The following is a 27,500-nucleotide window of genomic DNA, read 5'->3' as shown; positions in this document are numbered from 1 at the left end:
CACTTGAGACTTTTATAGAGAAAGATATATAAAAACATTGTTAACTGTATATACCCCGAAAATACGTTGTGATAGAAGTTTATTGGAGATTCACAATACAGTTAAAATTCTCACCCTATTTTCAAAATGGATACGTGTTTTGTAACTGTTGAAAACTTGTGTGTTATTTCTATATCTCTACACTGTTTCTACATTGCTACTCTCTCTTATACTAATGTATTTAGCTCTTTTCGGTTACTAATGAGTCATGAAGGCTTCAAATAAAGTTTGATTTTCGAAGGGAAAACAAACATGCGGTCGTGACGTCAAACTCCTGCGACGGCGCAGCAGGAAACATACGTCTGTTGAGCCAAAATGGCGTCCGTGATCCTTCAGTCTGGAGTGGGTTAGCGTGAAACCTGTCCGAATAAACCTAAAATGACACGGTTCGGCTCTTATTAGACGGATTAATTATTTTTTATCATTAAGAAGAACCCATCTAAACTAGCGAGGACACGTTTAGATGCTGTGAGGTAAAGTAAACCTGCTGTTTATTAAAAGTGAAAGTCAAGTGCAGCGATTAGCTTCTGCAGATCTGATATAGCTCATTAAAATAACTGGAAAACACAACAACTACTGATTATTCATTAGTAATGACGCTATTCATAATCAGATTACACATTCTGCGGTTTATGTAGTGTGTTCTCGGAAGGCGCTGTGACAAATGATCAGTTTAATTGATAGCATATCTGTCAGTTTTTTCCCCTCGTATTATTGTTTATATTTTCCATTTATTCTGTTTTATGAGTTAACTGTCTTGCATGTTTTCAGCACACGTGATTCAGCATCATGCGAGGTTTATTTCTATCCTGCTGCTGGAATGACATGGCAGATATCATAATCTGATTCATATTAACCCTGTGTGATTGATTATTACTTATTGTCATAAATATCTGATCCAACGATTCATATCAACCACACGTGATCAAATAATTCTGCTCTTGAAATAAGTCATGAGCAGATTCATGAAAATATAAATTTGTACTTGTACAGGCTACAATACTCTTTGAATGTGCATTAATGATCTGTCAAGTATTATTTAATGTAATCATTTTTAATGAAAGTTCTGAATATATATATATATAACTGTAAATATCATGTTTTTATTTAAATGAAAATCAAAAATGTTGCCTTGGCAATAAACTTTAATAAGTTTAAGTGCTAAAATTATTAATTAAAAATAAAATAAAATAAAACTGAAATGAAAATGAATTAAGCCTAAATAGAGATATTTAAAACAAAAAACTAATAAAATGAAAAAAGCACAAAACGAAATGACAAAAAAATAAACATAAAAATAACATAAAAACAAAAATATATATAAGAGCTCATACAAAATATTAATAAAACTAAAAATTTAAACTGAAAAACACTGTCCTTCGCATGAGGATGATCATATTTGGGAGTCTGTGGCATCTAAAAGATTGAATATTGATGATCTAAAAGTAATCTGTGTGTGTTTATTGAAGTAATTTGAGCTCAAACTATGACCACAAATATTTCATTTTCCTGTGTTAGATTTTGAGTCACTTCCTCCTGAGTTGAGGAGAGATCTTCCTCTTTTCCCTGTGGGCTGAACGTGCCCTGAATTAAGAAACACTCTTGTGTGTGTGTGTGTGTGTGTGTGTGTAGGAAGAGATGGCTGGACGTGGAGTCGGGTGTTTGTGGAAACGTCATGTTGTGGAGCAGCTGAAACAGAGAGACAGAGTTCAGCGTCAGGCCTTTGAGGAGATCATACACCAGTGTAAGACAGACTCGTTCTTTCTTTCTTTCTAGTTATATATGTATATGTATGTGTCTGTGTATATATTAATTTTATATCAAACAATCCATAAGCCAGTCAAATGCACATGGATGTCACCTCTATATTATTTTCCTGCTAAATGTTGCACAATGTGTGTTTGTCTCCAGATAACCGGTTGTTGGAGAGGTCAGATCTTCAGGTTGTGTTTTCTGAACGTCTCCAGACCGACAAGTATGAGCATCAGAACCGACACGACCTCAGGTATTTATTATGTCTGTTGTAATCTGTGGTAACATTAAGGAGAAGAAATAATGTGTAGCGAGAAGAGCATTACATGGAGAGGGAACAATGATCAATACAAAAAAGAAACATGATCAGTGGTTGACACAGATATGCGCTTAAGATGCGTTTGGTCGATCGGATCACAAGTAGACGAGAGACACATTCCCGTTCACACCTGGTGTTTTAATCCGTCTCTTTTGTCCACTTTCACCCACTTCTGTCCTGATTTCTCCGAGGAGAGGGTCTATGGCGGGTAAATGTTTGGGTTTCTTAAGATCTTTCGATCTAATGGATGAAATAAGCTCACGCAATTTACATATGAACGCGACCGTAGACGACGGAGAAACACACTGAGAACATCAGCTTTAGTTTCTGCTCTGACAGACGCGAGACCAGCCGAACGCTGTGAGTGTGTGTGTGTGTGTGTGTGTGTTAGAAATCAGGAATGATGAGAGAACATTGTGATTGGTACGTCTTTCCTCTCCAAACCAAACTTGTGTCTCCAGCCGACAGTTTAAACCGCGTCTGACTCGAGCTCTTCCCGTAATGTTCAGGCGTTAGATCAGAAGACGGAGAGACGGCGGTGTTTAGCGGCTGTTTGAACACATGAGCGTTTACACTACGAATGCAATCTGGTCAAATGTGTTTCAACTTCCTGTGGAAAGTGGACAAGCTCAAAACCTTTTAGACCCCGTTTCACAAAGCTATTTTAGACACCGGTCTATAGTGTTAGACAAGTCTAAAATTTGCTCATAGACTAGTCTAATGTGTGAAGTCTAAAGACTAGTCTAAAAAGTGTGTGAGTGAGTGTGTGAGTGTGTGAGTGAGTGAGTGAGTGAGTGAGTGTGTGAGTGAGTGAGTAAGTGAGTGTGTGAGTGAGTGAGTGAGTGAGTGAGTGTGTGAGTGTGTGAGTGAGTGAGTGAGTGAGTGTGTGAGTGAGTGAGTGAGTGAGTGTGTGAGTGTGTGAGTGTGTGAGTGTGTGAGTGTGTGAGTGTGTGAGTGAGTGAGTGAGTGAGTGAGTGAGTGAGTGAGTGAGTGAGTGAGTGAGTGAGTGAGTGAGCGAGTGAGCGAGTGAGCGAGTGAGCGAGTGAGCGAGTGTGCGAGTGAGCGAGTGTGCGAGTGTGCGTGAGTGTGCGTGAGTGTGCGTGAGTGTGAGTGTGCGTGTGAGTGAGTGTGTGAGTGAGTGTGTGAGTGAGTGTGTGAGTGAGTGTGTGAGTGAGTGTGTGAGTGAGTGTGTGAGTGAGTGTGTGAGTGAGTGTGTGAGTGAGTGTGTGAGTGAGTGTGTGAGTGAGTGTGTGAGTGAGTGTGTGAGTGAGTGTGTGAGTGTGTGAGTGAGTGAGTGAGTGAGTGTGTGAGTGAGTGAGCGAGTGAGCGAGCGAGCGAGTGTGTGAGCGAGTGAGCGAGTGAGCGAGTGTGTGAGCGAGCGAGCGAGTGAGCGTGTGAGTGAGTGAGTGAGTGAGTGAGTGAGTGAGTGAGTGAGTGAGTGAGTGAGCGAGTGAGCGAGTGAGCGAGTGAGCGAGTGAGTGAGTGAGTGAGCGAGTGAGCGAGTGAGCGAGTGAGCGAGTGAGCGAGTGAGCGAGTGAGCGAGTGAGCGAGTGAGCGAGTGAGCGAGTGAGCGAGTGAGCGAGTGAGCGAGTGTGTGAGTGAGCGAGCGAGCGAGCGAGTGTGCGAGTGAGTGAGTGAGTGAGTGAGTGAGTGTGTGAGTGCGTGAGTGTGTGAGCGAGTGTGTGAGCGAGTGAGTGAGTGTGTGAGTGAGTGAGTGAGTGAGTGTGTGAGTGTGTGTGTGTGAGTGAGTGAGCGAGTGAGTGAGTGAGTGAGCGAGTGAGCGAGTGAGCGAGTGAGCGAGTGAGCGAGTGTGTGAGTGAGCGAGCGAGCGAGCGAGCGAGTGTGTGAGTGAGTGAGTGAGTGAGTGAGTGAGCGAGTGAGTGTGTGAGCGAGTGTGTGAGCGAGTGAGTGAGTGTGTGAGTGAGTGAGTGTGTGAGTGTGTGTGTGTGAGTGTGTGAGTGAGTGAGCGAGTGAGTGAGCGAGTGAGTGAGCGAGTGAGTGAGAGAGCGAGCGAGTGAGCGAGTGAGTGAGCGAGTGAGTGAGCGAGTGAGTGAGCGAGTGAGTGAGCGAGTGAGTGAGCGTGTGAGTGAGCGAGTGTGTGAGCGAGTGTGTGAGCGTGTGAGTGTGCGAGCGTGCGAGTGTGTGAGTGAGTGAGTGCGTGAGTGAGTGAGTGCGTGAGTGAGTGCGTGAGTGAGTGCGTGAGTGAGTGAGTGAGTGAGTTAGTGAGTGAGTGAGTGAGTGAGTGAGTGAGTGAGTGAGTGAGTGAGTGAGCGTGTGAGCGAGTGTGTGAGTGTGCGAGTGTGCGAGTGAGTGAGTGTGTGAGTGAGTGAGCGAGTGTGTGAGCGTGTGAGTGTGCGAGTGTGCGAGTGTGCGAGCGTGTGAGTGAGTGAGTGAGTGAGTGAGTGAGTGAGTGAGTGAGTGAGTGAGTGAGTGAGTGAGTGAGTGAGTGTGTGAGTGTGCGAGTGTGCGAGTGAGTGAGTGTGTGAGCGAGTGTGTGAGCGAGTGTGTGAGCGAGTGTGTGAGCGTGCGAGTGTGTGAGTGAGCGAGTGAGTGAGTGAGTGAGTGAGTGCGTGAGTGAGTGCGTGAGTGAGTGAGTGAGTTAGTGAGTGAGTGAGTGAGTTAGTGAGTGAGTGAGTGAGTGTGTGAGCGAGTGTGTGAGTGTGCGAGTGTGTGAGTGAGTGAGTGTGTGAGCGAGTGTGTGAGCGAGTGTGTGAGCGAGTGTGTGAGCGAGTGTGTGTGAGCGTGTGAGTGTGCGAGTGTGCGAGTGTGTGAGTGAGTGAGTGAGTGAGTGAGTGAGTGAGTGAGTGCGTGAGTGCGTGAGTGAGTGAGTGAGTGAGTGAGTGAGTGAGTGAGTGAGTGAGTGAGTGAGTGAGTGAGCGTGTGAGTGAGAGTGAGTGAGTGAGTGAGTGAGTGAGTGAGTGAGTGAGTGAGTGAGTGCGTGAGTGAGTGAGTGAGTGAGTGAGTGTGTGAGTGAGTGAGTGAGTGAGTGAGTGAGTGAGCGTGTGAGTGAGTGAGTGTGTGAGCGAGCGTGTGAGTGTGCGAGTGTGTGAGTGAGTGAGTGAGTGTGTGAGTGAGTGAGTGAGTGCGTGAGTGAGTGCGTGAGTGAGTGCGTGAGTGAGTGAGTGCGTGAGTGAGTGAGTGAGTGAGTGAGTGAGTGAGTGAGTGAGTGAGTGAGTGAGTGAGTGAGTGAGTGAGTGAGTGAGTGAGTGAGTGAGTGAGTGAGTGAGTGAGTGAGTGAGTGAGTGAGTGAGTGAGTGAGTGAGTGAGTGAGTGAGTGAGTGAGTGAGTGAATTTGAATCTAGTGTTTTGCATTTTTCTGTGATGGACTTTAGGCCATAGAAAATATCAGTAACCTGATATAAAGTCAATGAAAGTCTATGCAATATCCTCAATAACATAGTGAAACAAACTTGTGTGTGTGTGTGTGTGTGTGTGTGTAGTCCTGGCGTTGACGGTGGCCGCAGTGACTCCCTGCAGCAGGAAATGGCTCAGATGAGAATCAAACATCAGGAGGAGCTGACGGAGCTGCACAAGAAGCGAGGAGAGGTGAATGACACAGACACACACACACACACACACACACACACACACCTCCCTGTGAAGGCCTCCTTTACCTCTGTACAGATAATCGTTGTCGGGATAACTCCGGTTCACGTGGTTAAGCCGAAGCGATACAATTCTGTATTATAAATTTTAAGGCCAGACAAGTAGTTTGTTGAGGGTTGGTTGTTTAGAGAAGGACTACACGCCTGCGCACATATATTCAAACGCGCATACCTATAGAATATACTCTTAATGCGCATGTGCACGCCATCAGCGTTCTCACAGGTTCGCGTTTTTAAAGTTTGCGTAGAGAGAACTTAAGAGTTTTCTGTTAAAACGGTGTCGTGTTAGCGGCCACTAAGTTAATAACTAATGATCGACGGAAGTGAATCAATCAAAACTAACTTTAGCTGTATAATAACTTTATTCTAGAGCTGTCATAAAGCCAAAACAATCTGTTACTGTAATCTCCTATTATCACTGTAAAGCCGCTTTGGAAAAATCTACATTTTTAAAGGGTTAGTTCACCCAAAAATGAAAATTATGTCATTAATGACTCTCCCTCATGTCGTCCCAAGCCCGTCAGACCTCCGTTCATCTCCGGGACACAGTTTAAGATATTTTAGATTTAGTCCGAGAGCTTTCTGTCCCTCCATTGTAAATGTGTGTACGGTATACTGTCCTTGTCCAGAAAGGAAATAAAGACATCATCAAAGTAGTCCATGTGACATCAGTGGGTTAGTTAGAGTGTGTTGAAGCATCGAAAATACATTTGGGTCCAAAAATAACAAAAACTAGGACTGATAAAAGCGATATATAAATGAAGATGACTTGACTTGACTTGACAATGATGGGATGTTTTCTGCTGTTACGACAGCACTTACACCGACATTTACATGCCAACGACCACATTTACATATTCAGCAGCTCGACTCTTCCAACTCGTTAGACTAGCTTTACAATCCTTGTCTTGAGAATCATAAGTACATGATTTTGTTGTAGCATCTCTATAGATTTCAGCTATAAGTTTATGTCATCAAATCAGTTAAAAACTCAGATTCAGTGATTTGAATGGGCATTATTCATACATGTAATTGTTTTAGTAAATGTTGGGTGTATAAATGAAAATGCTTTAAGTCATTTGTATTTTTGTGTTTATTTTATTTCAGAAAGCATGGCAATAAAAATATATTTTTGTGTTTTTTTGCAGTTGGCTCAGACCGTGATTGAACTAAACAACCAGATTCAGCAGAAAGACAAAGAGATCCAGAGTAATGAAGCCAAGTGAGTGTATCATGTGCACACTTTGTGTATCAGCAGGATAATGTTTTATATCTCAATCAAGTCAAATTTATTTTCATAATACACTTTGTTTTTAAAGTAGCCTTACAGAAAATCATAATGTTATTATTGATTTCTCTTATAATTAGTGCTGGGCAACGATGAATCCCATCCAAAATAAAAGTTTGTGTTTACATAATATATGTGTGTGTGTGCTGTGTATAATTATTTTGTATATACAAACACACACAGATCACATGCATTAAGAAAAATGTGTTATTTATATATAAAATATTTATATATAATCTAAATTATATGTATATACATGCAAATATTTCTCAAATATATACATGCATGTGTGTTTATTTATATATACAAAATAATTATACACAGCACACACACACACACACATATATTATGTAAACAAAAACTTTTATTTTGGATGAAATTAATCGTTACCCAGCACTAATTATAATGTAACAAGATAAAGAAAAAGTGGTTACACTTTATTTTAAAGTGTCATTGTTACAGTGTAATTATATATTTAAGTACTGAGTAATATTAATTAACTACATGTACTTACTATAGGGTTAGGGTAGGATTAGGGTTAGTTGCATGTAATTATGCATAATTTACTGTTATTACTATGGTAAGTACATGTAACATGTGTAACAAAGACACTGTGAAATAAAGTGTTACCGAAAAAGTAACGTTTTACAAGACGAGTTATGGATTCACGTGTCAAATCCTTTGTGAAAATGGCCATTACAATCATATTTTGAGATTATATAAACAATCTCACAGCTGAGATTTGCTATACACTCACCTAAAGGATTATTAGGAACACCATACTAATACTGTGTTTGACCCCCTTTCGCCTTCAGAACTGCCTTAATTCTACGTGGCATTGATTCAACAAGGTGCTGAAAGCATTCTTTAGAAATGTTGGCCCATATTGATAGGATAGCATCCTGCAGTTGATGGAGATTTGTGGGATGCACATCTAGGGTACGAAGCTCCCGTTCCACCAGATCCCAAAGATGCTCTATTGGGTTGAGATCTGATGACTGTGGGCCATTTTAGTACAGTGAACTCATTGTCATGTTCAAGAAACCAATTTGAAATGATTCGAGCTTTGTGACATGGTGCATTATCCTGCTGGACGTAGCCATCAGAGGATGGGTACATGGTGGCCATAAAGGGATGGACATGGTCAGAAACAATGCTCAGGTAGGCCGTGGCATTTAAACGATGCCCAATTGGCACTAAGGGGCCTAAAGTGTGCCAAGAAAACATCCCCCACACCATTACACCACCACCACCAGCCTGCACAGTGGTAACAAGGCATGATGGATCCATGTTCTCATTCTGTTTACGCCAAATTCTGACTCTACCATCTGAATGTCTCAACCGAAATCGAGACTCATCAGACCAGGCAACATTTTTCCAGTCTTCAACTGTCCAATTTTGGTGAGCTCTTGCAAATTTTAGCCTCTTTTTCCTATTTGTAGTGGAGATGAGTGGTACCCGGTGGGGTCTTCTGCTCTTGTAGCCCATCCGCCTCAAGGTTGTGTGTGTTGTGGCTTCACAAATGCTTTGCTGCATACCTCGGTTGTAACGAGTGGTTATTTCAGTCAAAGTTGCTCTTCTATCAGCTTGAATCAGTCGGCCCATTCTCCTCTGACCTCTAGCATCAACAAGGCATTTTCGCCCACAGGACTGCCGCTCACTGGATGTTTTTCCCTTTTCACACCATTCTTTGTAAACCCTAGAAATGGTTGTGCGTGAAAATCCCAGTAACTGAGCAGATTGTGAAATACTCAGACCGGCCCGTCTGGCACCAACAACCATGCCACGCTCAAAATTGCTTAAATCACCTTTCCTTCCCATTCTGACATTCAGTTTGGAGTTCAGGAGATTGTCTTGGCCAGGACCACACCCCTAAATGCATTGAAGCAACTGCCATGTGATTGGTTGATTACATAATTGCATTAATGAGAAATTGAACAGGTGTTCCTAATAATCCTTTAGGTGAGTGTATATAGTATATATATTTTTTTATAGTATATATTTTTGATACTTTCCGTGTGTTTTTCCAGGATGTTGGATTATCAGCAGCAGATCTCGCGTTTGGAAGGGGAGTGTCGTGACCTCCGAAACTCTCTGGCTGATTTGGAACGAGCCAATCAGACGCTGCGAGACGAGTACGATGCCCTGCAGATCACGTTCAGCGCTCTGGAGGAGAAACTACGGAAAACCACGGAGGACAATCAGGAGCTGGTGACGCGCTGGATGGCGGAGAAAGCCCAGGAGGCCAACAGACTCAACGCTGAGAACGAGAAGGACACCAGGTCAGAAACACTATTAGACTGAAGTTTAAATAGATATGATCTGTCATGTAGTGTGTAATACGGCTGTTGGTGAATGTGAAAGATTTGCAAAGTTTCAAAGATCAGAGTGCAGATAAATGTAGTTTTTGTCTCCTAAAAGTGATTCTGAACTGCTTGAAACGAGTCGTCAGTAATTCAGTCTCACTTCCTTCTGAAAATACGTTGGTTTGTAACTAATTAGCATAATGCCAGCCTGTGGTCTTGATTGGCTGAACAGCATATCTAAGCCCCGCCCTCAAACACTGTAGTGTATCTGAGACTGGGAGAGTTCGGTTCGTGTTGTTCATGTGGAGAAGACGCTGTTTTCTGCTGACAAAGCAAATCCACTTTGATGAGATTGATACGGTAAAACCCACGCCATCGCCACTGTTCGTATCACTGTGTGTCAAGAGCTGAGACTCACATATGATCATGAGCGTTTGCTTTCTGACCAATCACAGCAGACTGGGCCGTCTGACCAATCAGAGCAGAGCAGCTCTCAGAGAGGCGGGGTTTAGAGAGACTGAATCTGCAAACGAAGCGTTTCAGACACTGAGAGAAAAGAGCTGAAGCTGCAGTGGATATTATGAGATAATTAAAGTGTTTTTTGACCTTGGATTCATGTACAACTATTGTAGGAGTGTCCAAAACCAAACTAGGAGCCTTTAAAATAGTATAATTGGGGAAAAACACAGGCATTAATGAGATTTCATTCTTCTGAAATGAAGAAAACACGCTTTGTCCACTGCAAACGCAAATATCATCAGCTCAGTGCACCAAGAGCTTGACATAATTATGTGTGCATTAATATGAGATATATATTTTAACTGTTCTTGGTCACTGTGTATAAAGTGCTGAGAAATAGCTGAGATTCAGATATGATCATGAGCTTTTGGTTTTCCGACCAATCACAACTGACTTGGCCATCTGACCAATCAGAGCAGAGGAGCTCTCAGAGAGGCGGGGTTTAGAGAGACTGAATCTTTGAACGAAGCGTTTCAGACACTGAGAGAAAAGAGCTGATGCTGCAATGGAGAAAACTAAAGTGTTTTTAACTTGGATGCATGTAAAACTATTGTAGGAGAGTCCAAAACCAAATTAGCAGCCTTTAAAATAGTATAATAGCGGCACTTTAACTTTAAAAAGTTGGGAGTATTTTGTGCCTGTAATCAGTGCTCGAAGTGGGGCGGTACTTACCGGTACGCAGTACCGGCACTTCTACATTTTACTCTCAAGCGTATCTGCACTTTTTCTTGCGTACCGCTACTTCTCGCATGTAGCCGGTACTCTACTGACCGAAAAAGCGTGACGGCCGTTTAACCCCTTATTTACGCCGCCTTCACACTGGCAGTTGAAATGTGACACTGCACACATCTGCGGCGCATTACGGCTGCGAAACGGCTACCGGAGCTGATCGCGGCCACCGCAAGCGTGAGCAGCGCGTATTTTTTTCGGCTTGCATGTTAATCAATGAGTGCATTCACACCGCGAGGAGGAGCGTCGCGTGAGCAGCAGTGAAGCGGGGGTTCGGCGCCGATCTATTGTTGTGCTACTCACGACATTTAAAGTGAAAGCAAAGCACACTTTTGATGGAGAAAATAAATACGATTTCACACAAAAAGTGCCCAAAATGCATGTCTGCATGTCTAATGTGTTTTAACAAGAACTGGAGTAGGCTGCCTACGTCAGAAAAGAAAATGAAGACTCAAAAATATTTATACAAGATTTAGCCAAGATTCCGCCGGCGGGCCCATTTGCCATTGCATGTTTAAAACAATAATATCTTAATAAAAACCTAAAGTAATATTGCCAAACTATATATCATTGGAAAGCTTAAAATCTCTAGTTTTCTTATTTGGTGGCTGTTATCTAAAATAAATTACAGAGGAGCAGTAATTTATCAATTTGCAACAAGAATATTTCATATTCATTAGGAGTATTTAGGCCTTTATTTTGAAATAACAATAAACACGAAAAATCATGAAAGATTGGTAGAAACCTCAGTTTGTTTTCATGCCATGAGTTCAAAGATAACACCAATTCCATTTTATGAGAAAAAAAGGTCTGAAAATGTTTTAAATATAAAGAAAAATGTATGGATTCTCGATTTGTAATGCGGCTGCGAGCTATAACGCTATAACGTAGTCTTTATGCATTTATTAGAGGTTTAATTCAAATCAAATACTGCCAAACCACCCATACTACTTCTGAATAGGATGTCTACTTCATAAATTGTATGAAAATTATGGAAATACATGGTTCAGATCACTCAAAACAAATGAAAATGGAGGCGCCCTTATATGGGCAGTAATGGAGTCTGGTGTTCACCTAGTGAAAAAGTTGGGTACTGCGCCCGAATAAAATCTTACTGAAAGCTAATTTTTTTAGATATCAACCTAAAATTTGGAATACAACTTGTTCAGATTTTTGTCTTTAATTTTCTTGCAGTTTTAGAGTAAAATATATTTTGTAATATATATATTTTATATAAAATATTAATAATTATATTTTTACATTACACAATTTCATAAACTCAAACTTATATAACTTTTTTCTGTTTAATTTTTTATCATTTCTAGACTTCTACAATAATCTGGAAAATGTCTTCTTTAAAACAAGACCAGCCATAGGTCTATATTCCAAAGTATTCCTGAATTACAACCATTTAAGTTTGGATAGTGATTTTTATGTCTATGCAAAAAAAAGGGGGGTGACAGTTAACAGGTTAATTATTCAGTTTGGGTAAAAAACTATATGTTTTATTAATAAATAAAACGAGCAAACTAGTCAGAATATAAGCTTTCTTTTAGTTTATGTAATAGCCTACACAGACAGGTAGGCTACATGCCCAAATCAAACCCGAGTTTACTTTTTTTTTTAAATGTTTGCTGTCTTTTAAACATATGACTGAAAAGACAATATCAGAGCTGTTTACTAGGTTGTTTTTGTTGTTTACCATTTACATGCAATTGTTGTATAGTCTACCTCCCATCTTAACAAACCTCAAGAATCAAGTTTATTAATGACCAACTTCTAAAAAGAGAATGTTTCTTTGTAAATAAATGCGCGCACACACGCACATTTGTGTTGTTAATAAATAAACATAAATTGTTGTTGTACCAGCAATATTTCCAAGTTTTGTTTTTCACTGTAGAAATTTAAAATGTCATGATTTGCCAATGCAAGAGAGTACCGGCACCTTTTTTCCCCCACTTCAAGCACTGCCTGTAATAAAACACACCCTTTATTTTATTCAAGCTTTTACTTAAAATCCTAATGTATGGGCGGGGGAGTTGATGTTTGCATATAGAGGAGTCGTTAATGGCCCATGTGTGTGTGTGTGAATCTCATTCTCAGTCTCACTGATTAACTGATCAGTCGTTAAGGGTCGTTTAAACACAATGAAAAGGTGCACCCTCCAGTTTCTGAATAATCAGGCTCGTTTCCTGACCCTCTGTGAGCTCTTTATGATCCTCCACCTCTGATTGGCTGTTTGACACTGACTGGGAGCGTCTGTAGAGTTTAAATGTGTGTTTGCTCACTCAGTGTGTTTAACACTTCGATGTCATCGCAGGCGCAGACAGGCCAAGCTTCAGAAGGAGCTGGCGGACGCAGCGAAGGAACCTCTTCCCATAGACCAGTAAGTGTGTTTGATGAGAACGTTTGCTAACCTGCAACTATCAGGGATTAATAATAAACCGTGATATCAAGTCATGGACATTTCTGTAGTGAGAGCAATCTTTGTGAACACACTTTGAATGATACATTCATATCCAGTACAGTGTTATTGTAGTATTATTTATATGCTATCATAGTGTTTATTAATTTGAGTTAGCTTTTATTTTTATATTTCCCGTTTTCATTTAAGTTTAAGGTCTAGTCATTTTGCTTGTCATTGTCTTTTTTTGTAATTAGTTCTGTAATTTTATAACTTACATTTATTTTAGTTTGTTGCCAATGAAGCCAGTTTAAGTTTTTATTACTTTGTCCATTAAATGACAATATTTTCCCCCTCTTTTTTACATTTTTATGAGGGTATATTGTTTTTAACCATGTAAAATGCAGCGTTATTAATTATCCTGTTATCACATTATTTCAAATAAAATGTTGTTGGGAATCCTATTAAATCATTGAAATCTAATTGGATGCTGTTGTCTGATTGGTCTAGAGATGATGACATCGAAGTTCTCTCAGAGGATGCTGGGAAGGCAACGGGTGAAACGTCACCAAGCAGACAGCTCAGTCGCACACCCAGGTATACACACACACACACACACCCACTAGCTCACTCTCACACATACACACGCACACACACAATCACAAATTACACAACTCATGCTGTCCACAAAATATACTAGCTAAAACTTTGTGTATGTGTTTTTCTCCAGTAAACACACACGCGCACTCACTCACTCGTACACACGCACGCACACACTTACGCACACACTCACTCGCACAGACTCACACACTCACTCACTCACACACTTACTAACTCACTCACTCACACACACACACACACTCACAAACTCACTCTCACACACTCACTTACTCACACACTCACTCTCACACTCACTCACTCACTCACTCACACTCGCTTGCACACACACTCACTCTTACACACACACACACACACTTGCTTGCACGGACACAAAAACACTTGCTTACTCGATCGCACACACACGCATAAACACAAATTGCACGACTCATGTTGTCCACAAAATATACTAGCTAAAACTTTGTGTATGTGTTTTTCTCCAGTAAACACACACGCGCACTCACTCACTCGTACACACGCACGCACACACTCACTCGCACAGACTCACACACTCACTCACTCACACACTTACTAACTCACTTACTCACTCACACTTACTCACTCACTCACTCACTCACACTCACTCACACACACTCACTCACTCACTCACACTCACTCACACACACTCACTCACTCACACACTCACACTCGCTTGCACACACATTCACTCTTACACACACACACACACACACTTGCTTGCACGGACACAAAAACACTTGCTTACTCGATCGCACACACACGCATAAACACAAATTGCACGACTCATGTTGTCCACAAAATATACTAGCTAAAACTTTGTGTATGTGTTTTTCTCCAGTAAACACACACGCGCACTCACTCACTCGTACACACGCACGCACACACTCACTCGCACAGACTCACACACTCACTCACTCACACACTTACTAACTCACTCACTCTCTCACACACACACACACACACACACACACACACACACACACACACTCACAAACTCAATCTCACTCACTCACTCACTCACACACTTACTAACTCACTCACTCTCACACACACACACACACTCACAAACTCAATCTCACACACTCACTCACTCACACACTCACTCACTCACACACTCACTCACACACTCACTCACACACTCACTCACTCACACACTCACTCACACACTCACTCACTCACTCACTCACTCACTCACTCACTCACTCACTCACTCACTCACACACTCACACACTCACTCTCACACACACACTCACAAACTCAATCTCACTCACTCACTCACACACTCACTCACACACTCACTCACACACTCACTCACTCACTCACTCACTCACTCACTCACTCACTCACTCACTCACTCACTCACTCACTCACTCACTCACACACTCACACACTCACACACTCACTCTTACACACACACACACACACACACACACACACTTGCTTGCACGGACACAAAAACACTTGCTTACTCGATCGCACACACACGCATAAACACAAATTGCACGACTCATGTTGTCCACAAAATATACTAGCTAAAACTCTGTGTGTGTCTGTGTGTTTGTGTGTGTGTGTTTTTCTCCAGTAAACGAGTGTCCCAGCAGCCTCAGCCTCCTCCTGGCGGACTGCTGGATTCCATCACTAATATCTTCGGGTATGTCTTTAGTCTTTGTGTTTTAATATTTCTTTCTTTCTTCTCTTCTTCATTCTTTACTCATGGTGAATCTAACGAGAACATCTCCAGGTCATATTCAAGCCCAAAATCTAAAGCAAGAAATAAAACCACATGATGCGAAACGGCATGATGGTCCTAAAATATTTCCTGGACATGTGTTTGTAAGAATAAGAGTGTGTGTGTGTGTGTGTGTGTCTCATTTAGAGATGAAACAGTATGAACATTTTATGTTAAGAGAGTGTTATATCACAATGAAAATGATCCTGTTTATCAATATTATCATTGTATTGTTAAAATGTGCTGGAAATGTTGAAAAAGTACTGATACACACACACTGAAATCATTTCACCAAGTTTTACATCGAAACCCAACAAACAACAGATAAAAATTAGCAGCACTGAACACTTTTTTTTTTGTTTGCCTAAGTTTAAAAATGATTAAAGACAAGTGAGCATTTAGTAATAAAATAAAAACAAATAAACAAACTACAAGCAGTAGCACAAAGAAACACAATAGAACAAAAATAATAAAATACAGAGCAATTCTTGTTAAAGCAACAGAAGTTATTCAGGCAAGAGCAGGGAGTGATTTCTCTGTGTTTAGTTGTGTAATGAACATTAAGGACTAGATTATTACGCTGCTGTCGCTTTAAGAGCTGCGCTGCGTCAGACGGCTGTTAATCCTGGATCGTATTTACCGTACGCTTTTCAAATCACGATAATTAAAATATGAATACTAACTCTAGGGAGTTTTATCATGGTTTGTCATCAAACCGGCAACTGTTTCATCCCTATTCGAGTGTGTGAGTGTGTGAGTGTGTGAGTGTGTGAGTGTGTGAGTGTGTGAGTGTGTGAGTGTGTGAGTGTGTGAGTGTGTGTGTGTGTCTCATTCTACACTCTCTCTGTGTCTGCAGCTTGTCTGATTCTGTCCAACCTGGTTTCGTCCCGTCTGACTCCAGGTGATGCACAGTGTGGTGTGTGTCTGTGTGTGTGTGTGAGAGTGATTCTCTCGTAAACCCAGAAGCATGCTAAAGGAAATATATTCCTGTGAACGGGATTGTGGGTAACTGCTGTGGTGTCTTCTACGCGTGTACTCTCTTCTTTTTGGATATATTAGTGACCTTTGCAGGTCTCTTGTTTGCTGTGTGTGTAGTTGTGTGTGTAGTTGAGTGTGTGAGTTTTGGCTGGGTGGGTGATTTTCAGGTTAAAACCACGAGCTTGTAGAAACGTTTCATTATAGATGTTGAGAGAATTGATTGGATTCATTGAGTAAATGACCTCAGGAATAATCAGATAATGTCGGGTTTAATTGTGCATTTTTCCAGTAATGGTTTGAAAGCTCAAATGAAAAAAACAAATCACCTCATACAACTATTCACACACACACACACACACACACACATATATACGTGTGTGTGTGTGAATAATTGTAAATAAAATCGCACTTTACATCAGTTGTATGAAATACCAAATAAAACATTACCATTTTTTGCTCTATTGAGCTTTCGCAATGAAAGCTCAATAGAGCAAAAAATGGTAATGTTTTATTTGGTATTTCATACAACTGATGCAAAGTGCGATTTTATTTACATACGACTAATGGAAGAATGCACAATTAAACATGATATTGTGATTTAATAAATAAAAGACTAAAGACAAAAATGATATATTATGTAAATTGCAATTTAATGTTGTAATTGTTTTAGGCTTTAGTCTTTTCATTGATAAAATCACATACAATTACAGACAAACATATTTGTGTGTATTTTATATATGATTATCGTAAAAAAATATGTAGTTGAAATGTTTTTTTAAATTGCATTTTGCACGAGTTCTCAAATAAAAGTTATCTTTTTTTAAACATTATTTAAAATGTGTATATATATCACTATTGATAATTCATATTTTAAATATAGATAGATAACAGATAAGTATATTTTTGTGCATATTTAATTGTTTTAAACTTCTTTTTTTTTTTGTCACCCACCCAAATTTGGCTGCACACAGGTTTGAGTTGGCTTTCAAGTGTCGTCTTTGCATCAGAGTTTTGTTTGTGAGTCAAAGAGACGATGTTTTACATCAGACCTCGAAAAAATCATTTAGTCACGCGATTATAGACGCTTCAGTCCCTGAACGAGCCTCTTTATGATGGAGGTTTGGTTCCTCGCCTTTTTTCACCCTTGTTGTTGCTTAGTTGGGGATATTAAATTTAACATTTAATTTAATATTCAACAGTAATATTGATCTGCCTGCATTGACACCATTATATGAGAACTGAACTGAGCTGGACGATGACATCACGGTTTTCTCCAGAGCATATATATATAAATGAACTGAATTAATAACTTTTTTACAAAAACTGTGATGCTATATAATAAAAAACTTTGCTGCATTATGTTCCTGTTATCTCTGTAAAGCTGCTTTGAAACACTCTGTATTGTAAAAAGCGCTGTATAAATAAATGTGACTTGACTTGGCATGTTTTGTAAGAAGGTTAGGAGTTGAGTCCAGCCCTGTGTGACACACACACACACGCTTTCTTCCCCATAGAAGACGTCGCTCGGTGAACTCGTTCAGCTCGTCTCCTGAGGCTGCAGAAGCGCAGTCGGCGTGCGCTGACGTCCGGGTCCCCTCCACTGCGCTACACATCTTCGTAAGTCACACGGTCATGCATGCAACTCATTCTGCTGAGGTTAGTGTGGAAGTGTTTTCCTAACAAAATGAAAATGAAATTGCTAAAAAATAGCAAATAATTATGGAAGCTTGTTTCCGCCACTGAATAAAAAAACAACAAATAATTGCAACTTTTTATCTCACAATTACGAGATATGAAGTCAGAATTGTGAGAAATAAAGTCGCAATTGCGAGAAAAAAAGACAGAATTTTTACAAAGTTTACATCTCGCAATTCTGACTTTATATCTCGCAATTCTGACTTTATAACCTGCAATTGCAACTTTATATCAATAAATTCTGACTTTTTATCTCACAATTCTGACTTTTTTCTCACAATTGCGAGTTTACATCTCCCAATTCTGACTTTATAACACATAATTGCGATTTTATATCTCGAAATTCTGACATCTTTTCTCAGAACTGTGAGATATAAACTCGCAATTGCGACTTATCAGGCCAATTCTAAGGAAAAAAAGACTAAGTTTTTTCCCCTCAGAATAGTTTATATCTCGCAATTCTGACTTTATATCACGCAATTCTGACTTTATATCTCACAATTCTGACTTTATATCTCGCAATTCTGACTTTATATATCGCAATTCTGACTTTATATCTCGCAATTCTGACTTTATATCTCGCAATTCTGACTTTATATCTCGCAATTCTGACTTTATATCTCGCAATTGCGACTTTATATCACGCAATTCTGACTTTATATCACGCAATTCTGACTTTATATCTCGCAATTCTGACTTTATATCTCGCAATTCTGACTTTATAACACGCAATTGCAACTTTATATCAATAAATTCTGACTTTTTATCTCACAATTCTGACTTTATATCTCGCAATTCTGACTTTATATCACGAAATTCTGACTTTTTATCTCACAATTCTGACTTTTTTCTCACAATTGCGAGTTTACATCTCCCAATTCTGACTTTATAACACATAATTGCGATTTTATATCTCGAAATTCTGACATCTTTTCTCAGAACTGTGAGATATAAACTCGTAATTGCGACTTATCAGGCCAATTCTAAGGAAAAAAAGACTTTTCTTTTTTTCTGAGGAGAAAAAAGTTTTTTCCCCTCAGAATAGTTTATATCTCGCAATTCTGACTTTATATCACGCAATTCTGACTTTATATCTCGCAATTCTGACTTTATATCTCGCAATTCTGACTTTATATCTCGCAATTCTGACTTTATATCACGCAATTCTGACTTTATATCACGCAATTCTGACTTTATATCACGCAATTCTGACTTTATAACTCGCAATTCTGACTTTATATCACGCAATTCTGACTTTATATCTCGCAATTCTGACTTTATATCTCGCAATTCTGACTTTATATCACGCAATTCTGACTTTATATCTCGCAATTCTGACTTTATATCACGCAATTCTGACTTTATATCACGCAATTCTGACTTTATATCTCGCAATTTTGACTTTATATCTCGCAATTCTGACTTTATATCTCGCAATTCTGACTTTATATCTCGCAATTTTGACTTTATATCTCGCAATTCTGACTTTATATCTCGCAATTCTGACTTTATATCTCGCAATTCTGACTTTATATCTCACAATTCTGACTTTATATCTCGCAATTGCGACTTTATATCACGCAATTCGGACTTTATAACACGCAATTGCGATTTTATATCACGCAATTCTGACTTTATAACACGCAATTCTGAGAAATAAAGTCAGAATTGCGAGATGAAAACTCGCAGTTGTGAGAAAAAAAGTCAGAATTGTGAGATGAAAAAGTCGCAATTACCTTTTTTATTTTTCATTCTGTGGCGGAAACAAGCTTCCATAAATAATAAATCAAAGTTAGGAAAAAACTTTCAATAGGTCAGGGTTGGGAACCGAATACTTGAGGTCAGGAATCGGATACTTGTTTTAAAATTAAAATTTCGATTCCTCTGTGTGTTTCAATATGACTTTTCAAGCGCGAGACGACTCTGTTTTCTGTGCTGCACACACACACATCCATAGAAGCGCACGCACAGAAAATGTGATTTTATTGTGATTTTAAAACATTATATCGCGAGACGACTCGCATGTGTAACTATACTTCAACTCTTAGAGTACCAGGAACTGCCGTCTCTATATTAACACATCAAACCACAACACTCGTTCTCGACTCAATCATTTTTGTAACTATATTTGTAATGTATATTTTATTTATAAAGTGCAGTGTTATTTCTCATTTGATTACGGTTTCTGTACCTGAAAATCTTAAAACACGGTTCATTTCAATCGGATCTTTGTTCAGTTGTATCTATTTGTTGCGATCTGCAATTTTTTGTTTTTTAATAACCGAGTCTTTAATAATGCTTGAAATTTATATTAGTTAGGCTAGTTGTTTTTCTATGGTATTTTTAAACCACAGGCAAAGTGTTCTTTAGCCACAATTAAATGTTTTGCAATAAGACTAAATGTGAATGATATCTATCTAATTTTCCCCAAATTGGAATCGAAATTAGGAATCGATAAGCAGAATCTAAATGGGAATCAGAATTGTTAACTCAAACGATACCCAACCCTAGTTGAGGTTCAAAGGTCAATGATGTGATTTGTAAAAGGTCTGATATCCAGGTCTCCTTCCAGTCCTGTCCTCCCAGCAGCCCCTCTTAATTTTCCCAGCATGCTCTAGCTGTGCATCGCTGGTTTGAGGTGGCGGCTGATATATATTATGGACGTTCTTGCTGAATTACGAGTCTTTTAGAGAACCAAGTGAGACGTCGACGGCAGCGTCCAACAGAAACACAACATTCAGGAGGGAAGGATTGGGAAGAGGACGTTAAACTGGTGCATGATCCCAAGTTTTCAAGCTGAGACCTTTCAAAACAAACAAGAAAACCCATCGGCCATTTGCTTTTCTGCTTTGAAATATTCCGAAAAATCTTTTTTATTTGAGTTTCTAGTTTCTAAAAGTAGAAGTCTTGATTGATTTTCTACAACGTGTCGTATGTCATAATCATTTAACATATTCATAACATTCATTACTTCAATGAGCTCATTGATTCTGCCTTCAATTATTACATTGTCAAATTAATACATTTTTAGCTAACTGATTTTGTATATACAGTCAAACCAAAAATTATTCAAACACCAGATATAATTTTTGATATTTTTTCACTAGTGTGTGCAGGACACTATAGATCATTTATGTAAGTGAGGAGAGCAAAATAAAGTAAACTGTGACATATTATACCCAATAATTCTTCATACAGTGACTACCAGTAATATCTATAAACATTTGGGACCAAAAATGATTCCGACATCATGTTTTCTTCAGTGTGTTTTCTGTAATTGCTAATGCTCTTTTTACACACAGACTGAACAACATGAAGCATTGCTTGGTGATTGGTTGAGCTAAACTGGTATTATCTAATTGTGTAGTTAAATTTAACAGCTGACAGATATTCAACATAATTCATCTGTGAGAGTCTAACAGAAGGACGGACAAAACCAGTCAAATATCCACTGATCTAATAACTCTGAGTTCTGCTCATATTTTACTACCATTTTCTAAACTATAGCGAATAAACTGTGATAATGTGAGAAATGTGGAAGGAACTGAAATGCATAACAGACTCTAAATTGTAATGTGGACTCATGCATTTCCGATGTGTATTGTGAAAAGCGCAATACAAATACATATGAATTGAATTAAAAGTGAATGTGTGTGTGTGTGTAGGACGCCCATGATGGGGAAGTGAACGCGGTGAGGTTCAGTCCCGGTTCCCGTCTGCTCGCCACGGGAGGAATGGATCGCAGGGTGAAACTCTGGGAGGTCGTATCCGGTACTGAACACATGTGTTATCATTCACAGTTTTACTAGAGTTCAAAGGTCGGTGATGAGATGTAAAAGGTCCGAAGCCTTGCCTCCTTTCAGTCCCTTTATCCCTCCCATTCGCCACTCTTAATATCCTTCCCAGCATGCTCTAGTCGTGCATCGCTTGGCAAAGGTGGCGGCTGATATTATGGATGTTTCTGCTGCATTTATAGTCTTAGAGTCGAGAATAATAAGACGTCGACAGCAGCGTCCGACAGAAACTCGACACGCAAGGAGGGCCGGACTCGAGGAGAGCGTTTGACGGGCTTATGATCTCAAGTTTTCAAGCTGAGACCTTCAGTCGTTTCAAAGAGGAAACTGGGCGAATTGTGCATTACACCAGTTCAGTTTCGCAAGGTTTAATGAAGCAACTGCAGAATTTCTGCTTCCTCCTGAAACAAAGATGCATGTATATGTTCAGTTTTGTCTGTTTGTGGGGTTTTAAAAGCTTTTGTGTGTTTGTTTCAACAGGGCGATGTGAACCCAAAGGTGCGCTGACGGGCAGTAATGCTGGAATCACCAGTATAGAGTTTGATAGTGCGGTGAGTTAAGGAGGAGTTCACTTCAGAATTAAAAATTCCTGATCATTTAATCTCATCTAAGATGTTCATGTGTTTCTTCAGTGGAAAAGAAATGAAGGTTTTTGAGGGAAACACTCCAGATGTTTCTCCATATAGTGACTTCAATGGGGTCCAACGGGTCCAGATGTGAGTTTCAGTGCAGCTTTAAAGTCTCGACACGATCCAGCCGAGGAATAAGAGTCTCATCTTGACAAATCAGCGGCCGTTTTATAACAAAATAAACATTTATATACTTTTTAACCACAAATGCTCATCTTGCACGTCCACGCATTATGTAATCACGTTGGAAAGGTTAGCCGGTAACCTGACGTAGGCGGGAAATGAAGGGTGACATCGTTGTTTTACATTTTATTTATTCATTTTTTTGTAAAGGGCGTTTGACTCAGTCTTTGCACGTTCGCTTTGTAAACACTGGGTCGGTTCTTACGCCTACGTCACGCTTGACCTTCCAACGTGATTACGCAATGTGTGGCGCATCACAGCTCGTGCAAGACGAGCATTTGTGGTTAAAAAGTATTTATATTTATATATTTGTCTAGATGAGACTCTTATTCCTCGGCTGGATCGTGTCGAGACTTTGAAGCTGCACTGAAACTCACATTTGGACCTTCAAACCGTTGGACCCCATTGAAGTCACTATATGGAGAAAAATGTTTTGCAATAAGACTAAATGTGAATGATATCTACGTTTTTTTTTATTTTTTTTTATTGGAATCGAAATTAAGAATCGATAAGCAGAATCTAAATGGGAATCAGAATCGTTAAAACTCAAACGATACCCAACCCTAGTTGAGGTTCAAAGGTCAATGATGTGATTTGTAAAAGGTCTGATATCCAGGTCTCCTTCCAGTCCTGTCCTCCCAGCTGCCCCTCTTAATTTTCCCAGCATGCTCTAGCTTTGCATCGCTGGTTTGAGGTGGCGGCTGATATATATTATGGACGTTCTTGCTGAATTACGAGTCTTTTAGAGAACCAAGTGAGACGTCGACGGCAGCGTCCAACAGAAACACAACATTCAGGAGGGAAGGATTGGGAAGAGGACGTTAAACTGGTGCATGATCTCAAGTTTTCAAGCTGAGACCTTTCAAAACAAACAAGAAAACCACCGCCCATTTTATAACAAAATAAACATTTATATACTTTTTAACCACAAATGCTCGTCTTCCAACGTGATTACGTAATGTGTGGCGGATCACAGCTAGTGCAAGTCGAGCATATCTGACTAAATCCCAGCGAACGCTGAAAGGCTGAAGTGTGTTTTACTGTAGTGACTGATTGCTTTGTGCTTGTCCTTCGCAGGGAACGTATTTACTGGCCGCTTCTAACGACTTCGCCAGCAGAATCTGGACTGTTGACGACTTCAGACTGCGGGTGAGGAACACACACACACACACACACACTTCAGGTTTGGTGGCATGTTAAGCACATACACTCAAGGACTCTAGCAAACACGCTTTTAGCTGTAAATGTTTATATTTTACTGGGGTTTCAGTCACATTGACAATAAAACCTCTTAGATTCTCTGATTGTTCTTGTTCATTTTGTTCATGCATTTAATTATTGATGGTATTAGTCTTTTTTTTTTTTATGCATACAAAATTCTCAAACATTTTATATAGTGGCCAAAAGTGATATCCAGAGCGGAGATGTTTTTAATGACCCTACAAGTTCAAATAAACCATCAAAATATGAGGAAACTATTTTATGTTTTAAATATGGGGGAAGAAAAAACACTAAACTTGTTTAAGGTATTTATCTGACAAAATTATTTGGGAAAACTACAGGTTTTATAACCATTAGTTATTGATATTTAGTTGGTTCTCTCTTTTGTTCATAATTTGTTTGTATGGCAGCCTGGCTAAAAATAATTTGTCATGTTTTATTGCGTTATAACAAATAAAACCAATGCAATATGCTTACAAATTTAATCATATTGGAATAAAGGTGTCAATATTTCTAGCCCAGACATCATTATAGCTTTCTTTTTTCTAAATAAATACATGGCTATTGTCCTGAGATTTACTGCAAACTGCTAGTAAACATCAATGTTTAAAGTTCACTAAGCTTTATTTGATGGATCAAAGGTCAATGATGTGATGTAAAAGGTCTGAAGTCCAGATCTCCTTCCAGTCCCTTCATCCCTCTCAGCCAGCCCTAGTCATTTTCCCAGCATGCTCGAGTTGTGCATCACTGGTTTGATGTGGTGGCTGATATTATGGGTGTTTCTGCTGAATGAGAGTCTCGTTAGAGAATCCCGTGAGACTCTGACAGCAACATCCCACAGCCACACGACACACACATGAGGGCAGGACTGAAGGAGGCTGGTCAGCTGATCTCACAAATCACACTGAGACCTCAATTCAGTCTCAGTTACTGCTAGAAACAATTGTTTGCATGCCTGTTTGATTGATTGTTATTGTCTTGTCCCAAAGCACACACTCACAGGTCACAGCGGGAAGGTTTTATCTGCTCGGTTTCTCCTCGACAACGCTCGAATCGTCTCCGGCAGTTACGATCGAACGCTCAAGCTCTGGGATTTACGCAGCAAAGTCTGTAAGAGACTCTTAGTTCTTATACTCTTTCTTAATCGCCACTATGCATGAATATTATGCAAAATGGGGCTTGAAAATTTACATTTTTGGTTAACCTTTAGACTAGAGAATGTTGTTTGTCCACTTCTGGGTGACAAACTAAGTAATAATGTAATAATTAATATTCATTCAATTGATAAAATAAAACAAATGTATATTTTAATACTAGTTCATTAGTCTAAACTAAAATGTGAAAAGTGGGTAGTTGTAAAAATGTACATTTTATGGTAGTTGATGGTTTATTGAACGCATCTAAATAAATATTTTCTCTGAAGAACATGGGAATTGTATGGAAGCTTGTTTCCACCAGGGAATGAAAAAATTAAAAAGGTTGAGACGTTTTATCTCAGAATTCAACTTTTTTTTTTTTTTTTTTATAATTGTGGGTCCATATCTCATGATACTGAGAAATAAAGTAGCAATACTCAAATATAGCAATAATCAGAAATAAAGTTGCAATTCTGAGAAAGTCACAATTTTGAGAAATATTCGCTATGCTAAGAATTAAAGTTGCGATTCTGAGAAATAAAGAAATAAATTTCAAATAGGCAGAAATAAATTTGCGATTCTGAGAAATAGTTGCAATACTCAGGAAAAAAGTTGCGATTCTAAGAAAAAAAGATGCAATGCTCATAAATAAAGTCCCAATTCTGAGAAATATAGTCGTGATTGTAAGAAATTGTCGCGATTCTGCGGAATAAAGTCACAATACTCAGAAATAAAGAGTGATTCTGAGAAATAAAGAAATAAATTTACAGTAGAAATAAAGTTGCAATTCTTAGAAATATTTCCGAAACTAAGAAATAGTCGCAGTTCTGAGAAATAAAGTCGCGATCGTGAAAAATAGTTGTGATTCTGCGGAAAAAAGTCACAATACTCAGAAATAAAGAGTGATTCTGAGAAATATAGAAAGAAATTTACAGTAGAATAGGCAGAAATAAATTAGCGATTCTGAGAAATAGTCGCAATACTCAGGAAAAAAGTCGCGATTCTAAGAAATAAAGTCGCAATACTCAGAAATAAAGCGTGATTCTGAGAAATAAAGAAAGAAATTGTGAATACTTAGAAATAAATGTGCGATTCTAAGAAATAAATTCTTATAAAAGAAAGTTATTTTCATTCCTCGGTGGAAACAAGCTTTCATAGATTTGTGCCTTAACGAATTTACACCAAATTGTATTTGTAAAAATGGCTAGTTGCTTTTAATCGTCTTAAAATGAATGGTCTGACCAATCGAACTCTTCTTCTCAGGCATAAAGACGGTGTTTGCCGGCTCTAGCTGTAATGACATCGTCTGCACGGAGCAGTGTGTGATGAGCGGACACTTCGACAAGAAAGTTCGTTTCTGGGACATCAGGCGAGTCGTGATTTGGATCCCAGCGCTCAGATCTGTGCTTGTAAGTCTCGTTCAGTGGCTCAGTCACTAATGTTGTGTGTGTGTGTGTGTGTTTAGAGCGGAGAGTATCGTGCACGAGTTGGAGTTGCTGGGACGCGTTACGTCTTTGGATCTGAATCACGACCGGACCGACCTCCTGACCTGCTCTCGGGACGACCTGGTGAAAATAATCGACCTGCGCAGTAATGCAGTGCGACAGACCTTCAAGTACGTCACACTTTATGTATAATAGTTTATTTATTTATTGTAAATTACCTTTTTTTTTTATTGTCTGGTGTATCAGAATTTCTAATAAAATTGTTTAAAAAACCTCATGTTTTTGCAGTGCTCAAGGATTCAAGTGCGGCTCTGACTTCACCAGGGTCACATTCAGGTTCGACCCGCAGAGTGCACGAGTTTCACTTCATATTGTTATTCACATTTTCATCGTGGGTTCCCTTAATAATTAGTCTTGAGGAAACCCTGTATAATTAGGCTGGTTTGGGTCTTTTCAGCCACACAGATGTGTTTTTTGACAAATAATTGACAATTAAATAAGCTAAAACCATTAAAGACGTAAAATGTTTACTTAAAGTCCCCCTGATATATGTATATATATTTAATAGTTTAACTTCACATTTGCATGTTCACTGTTCTCTGATGTTTGTTAATGATCACATGACATGCAAGTAAATCGAATTTAGTAAGTGTTTTATTTTGATTTGTTTTTATTTTAAAATTATTTATATATACTGCTGCATGAATGCAAAAAAAAATGCAATTTGATGTTGTTGTTATTATTAGTGGTAACTTTAGGTATACAAAATGTATGACAGAAATATATTAGCTAATTTCTATATGGATATATTAATAATATATTGTTTGTATATTACAATTGCACTGTAAAATGAACTCTCGAGTGCTTGGGTTTTCAGTCCTGACGGGAGTTACGTGGCGGCCGGTTCTGTAGACGGCGTTCTGTACATCTGGAACGTTCTAACAGGAAAACTAGACAAAACTCTTGATAAGGGTCACAGGTGAGCAGGGCGAGACACACACTCATACACGGACAGTCTCACACGGACAGTCTCACACTCACAAGGACAGTCTCACACGGACACACACAGAGACACACACAGATGGAGACGCAC

General features: G+C 39.3%; 1 protein-coding gene and 4 non-coding genes across 9 annotated transcripts in view; all 5 read left to right on the top strand.

Moving 5' to 3' along the window:
* The first annotated feature begins 326 nt into the window (after positions 1–326).
* The window catches only part of atg16l1 (ATG16 autophagy related 16-like 1 (S. cerevisiae)), a 30,349-nt gene continuing 3,175 nt past the window's right edge, over positions 327–27,500 (top strand). For 2 of the 5 annotated variants that reach the window (XR_008805810.1, XM_056242955.1), the window contains exons 1-19: positions 327–512; positions 1,672–1,783; positions 1,951–2,044; positions 5,551–5,656; positions 6,864–6,937; positions 9,034–9,285; positions 12,878–12,943; positions 13,472–13,558; positions 15,180–15,248; positions 16,183–16,227; positions 17,819–17,921; positions 21,665–21,770; positions 22,274–22,344; positions 23,683–23,754; positions 24,816–24,936; positions 26,226–26,331; positions 26,428–26,577; positions 26,696–26,743; positions 27,285–27,386. Coding sequence is in view for 4 of the 5 variants with exons in the window: in XM_056242955.1 (XP_056098930.1) it covers positions 1,678–1,783; positions 1,951–2,044; positions 5,551–5,656; positions 6,864–6,937; positions 9,034–9,285; positions 12,878–12,943; positions 13,472–13,558; positions 15,180–15,248; positions 16,183–16,227; positions 17,819–17,921; positions 21,665–21,770; positions 22,274–22,344; positions 23,683–23,754; positions 24,816–24,936; positions 26,226–26,331; positions 26,428–26,577; positions 26,696–26,743; positions 27,285–27,386 (1,778 nt within the window). In the remaining variant the exon portion in view is untranslated. The remainder of the gene's footprint in view (positions 513–1,671; positions 1,784–1,950; positions 2,045–5,550; positions 5,657–6,863; positions 6,938–9,033; positions 9,286–12,877; positions 12,944–13,471; positions 13,559–15,179; positions 15,249–16,182; positions 16,228–17,818; positions 17,922–21,664; positions 21,771–22,273; positions 22,345–23,682; positions 23,755–24,815; positions 24,937–26,225; positions 26,332–26,427; positions 26,578–26,695; positions 26,744–27,284; positions 27,387–27,500) is intronic. The other 3 variants (XM_056242956.1, XM_056242958.1, XM_056242957.1) reach the window with 3 other exon arrangements.
* LOC130077669 (small Cajal body-specific RNA 6) lies at positions 20,523–20,803 on the top strand. The gene has a single exon (XR_008805814.1). It is a non-coding gene; the product is annotated as a small Cajal body-specific RNA 6 (non-coding RNA).
* On the top strand, positions 21,817–22,098 carry LOC130077670 (small Cajal body-specific RNA 6). The gene has a single exon (XR_008805815.1). It is a non-coding gene; the product is annotated as a small Cajal body-specific RNA 6 (non-coding RNA).
* Positions 23,185–23,465, top strand: LOC130077668 (small Cajal body-specific RNA 6). Its single transcript, XR_008805813.1, has one exon. It is a non-coding gene; the product is annotated as a small Cajal body-specific RNA 6 (non-coding RNA).
* On the top strand, positions 24,467–24,738 carry LOC130077672 (small Cajal body-specific RNA 6). The gene has a single exon (XR_008805816.1). It is a non-coding gene; the product is annotated as a small Cajal body-specific RNA 6 (non-coding RNA).

This window comes from Rhinichthys klamathensis, unplaced genomic scaffold, assembly GCF_029890125.1.
Source record: "Rhinichthys klamathensis goyatoka isolate OS25496 unplaced genomic scaffold, OSU_Roscu_1.1 h1tg000767l_1, whole genome shotgun sequence".
NCBI classification, from domain to species: Eukaryota; Metazoa; Chordata; class Actinopteri; order Cypriniformes; family Leuciscidae; genus Rhinichthys; species Rhinichthys klamathensis.
This window is presented reverse-complemented; position numbering and strand designations above follow the sequence as displayed.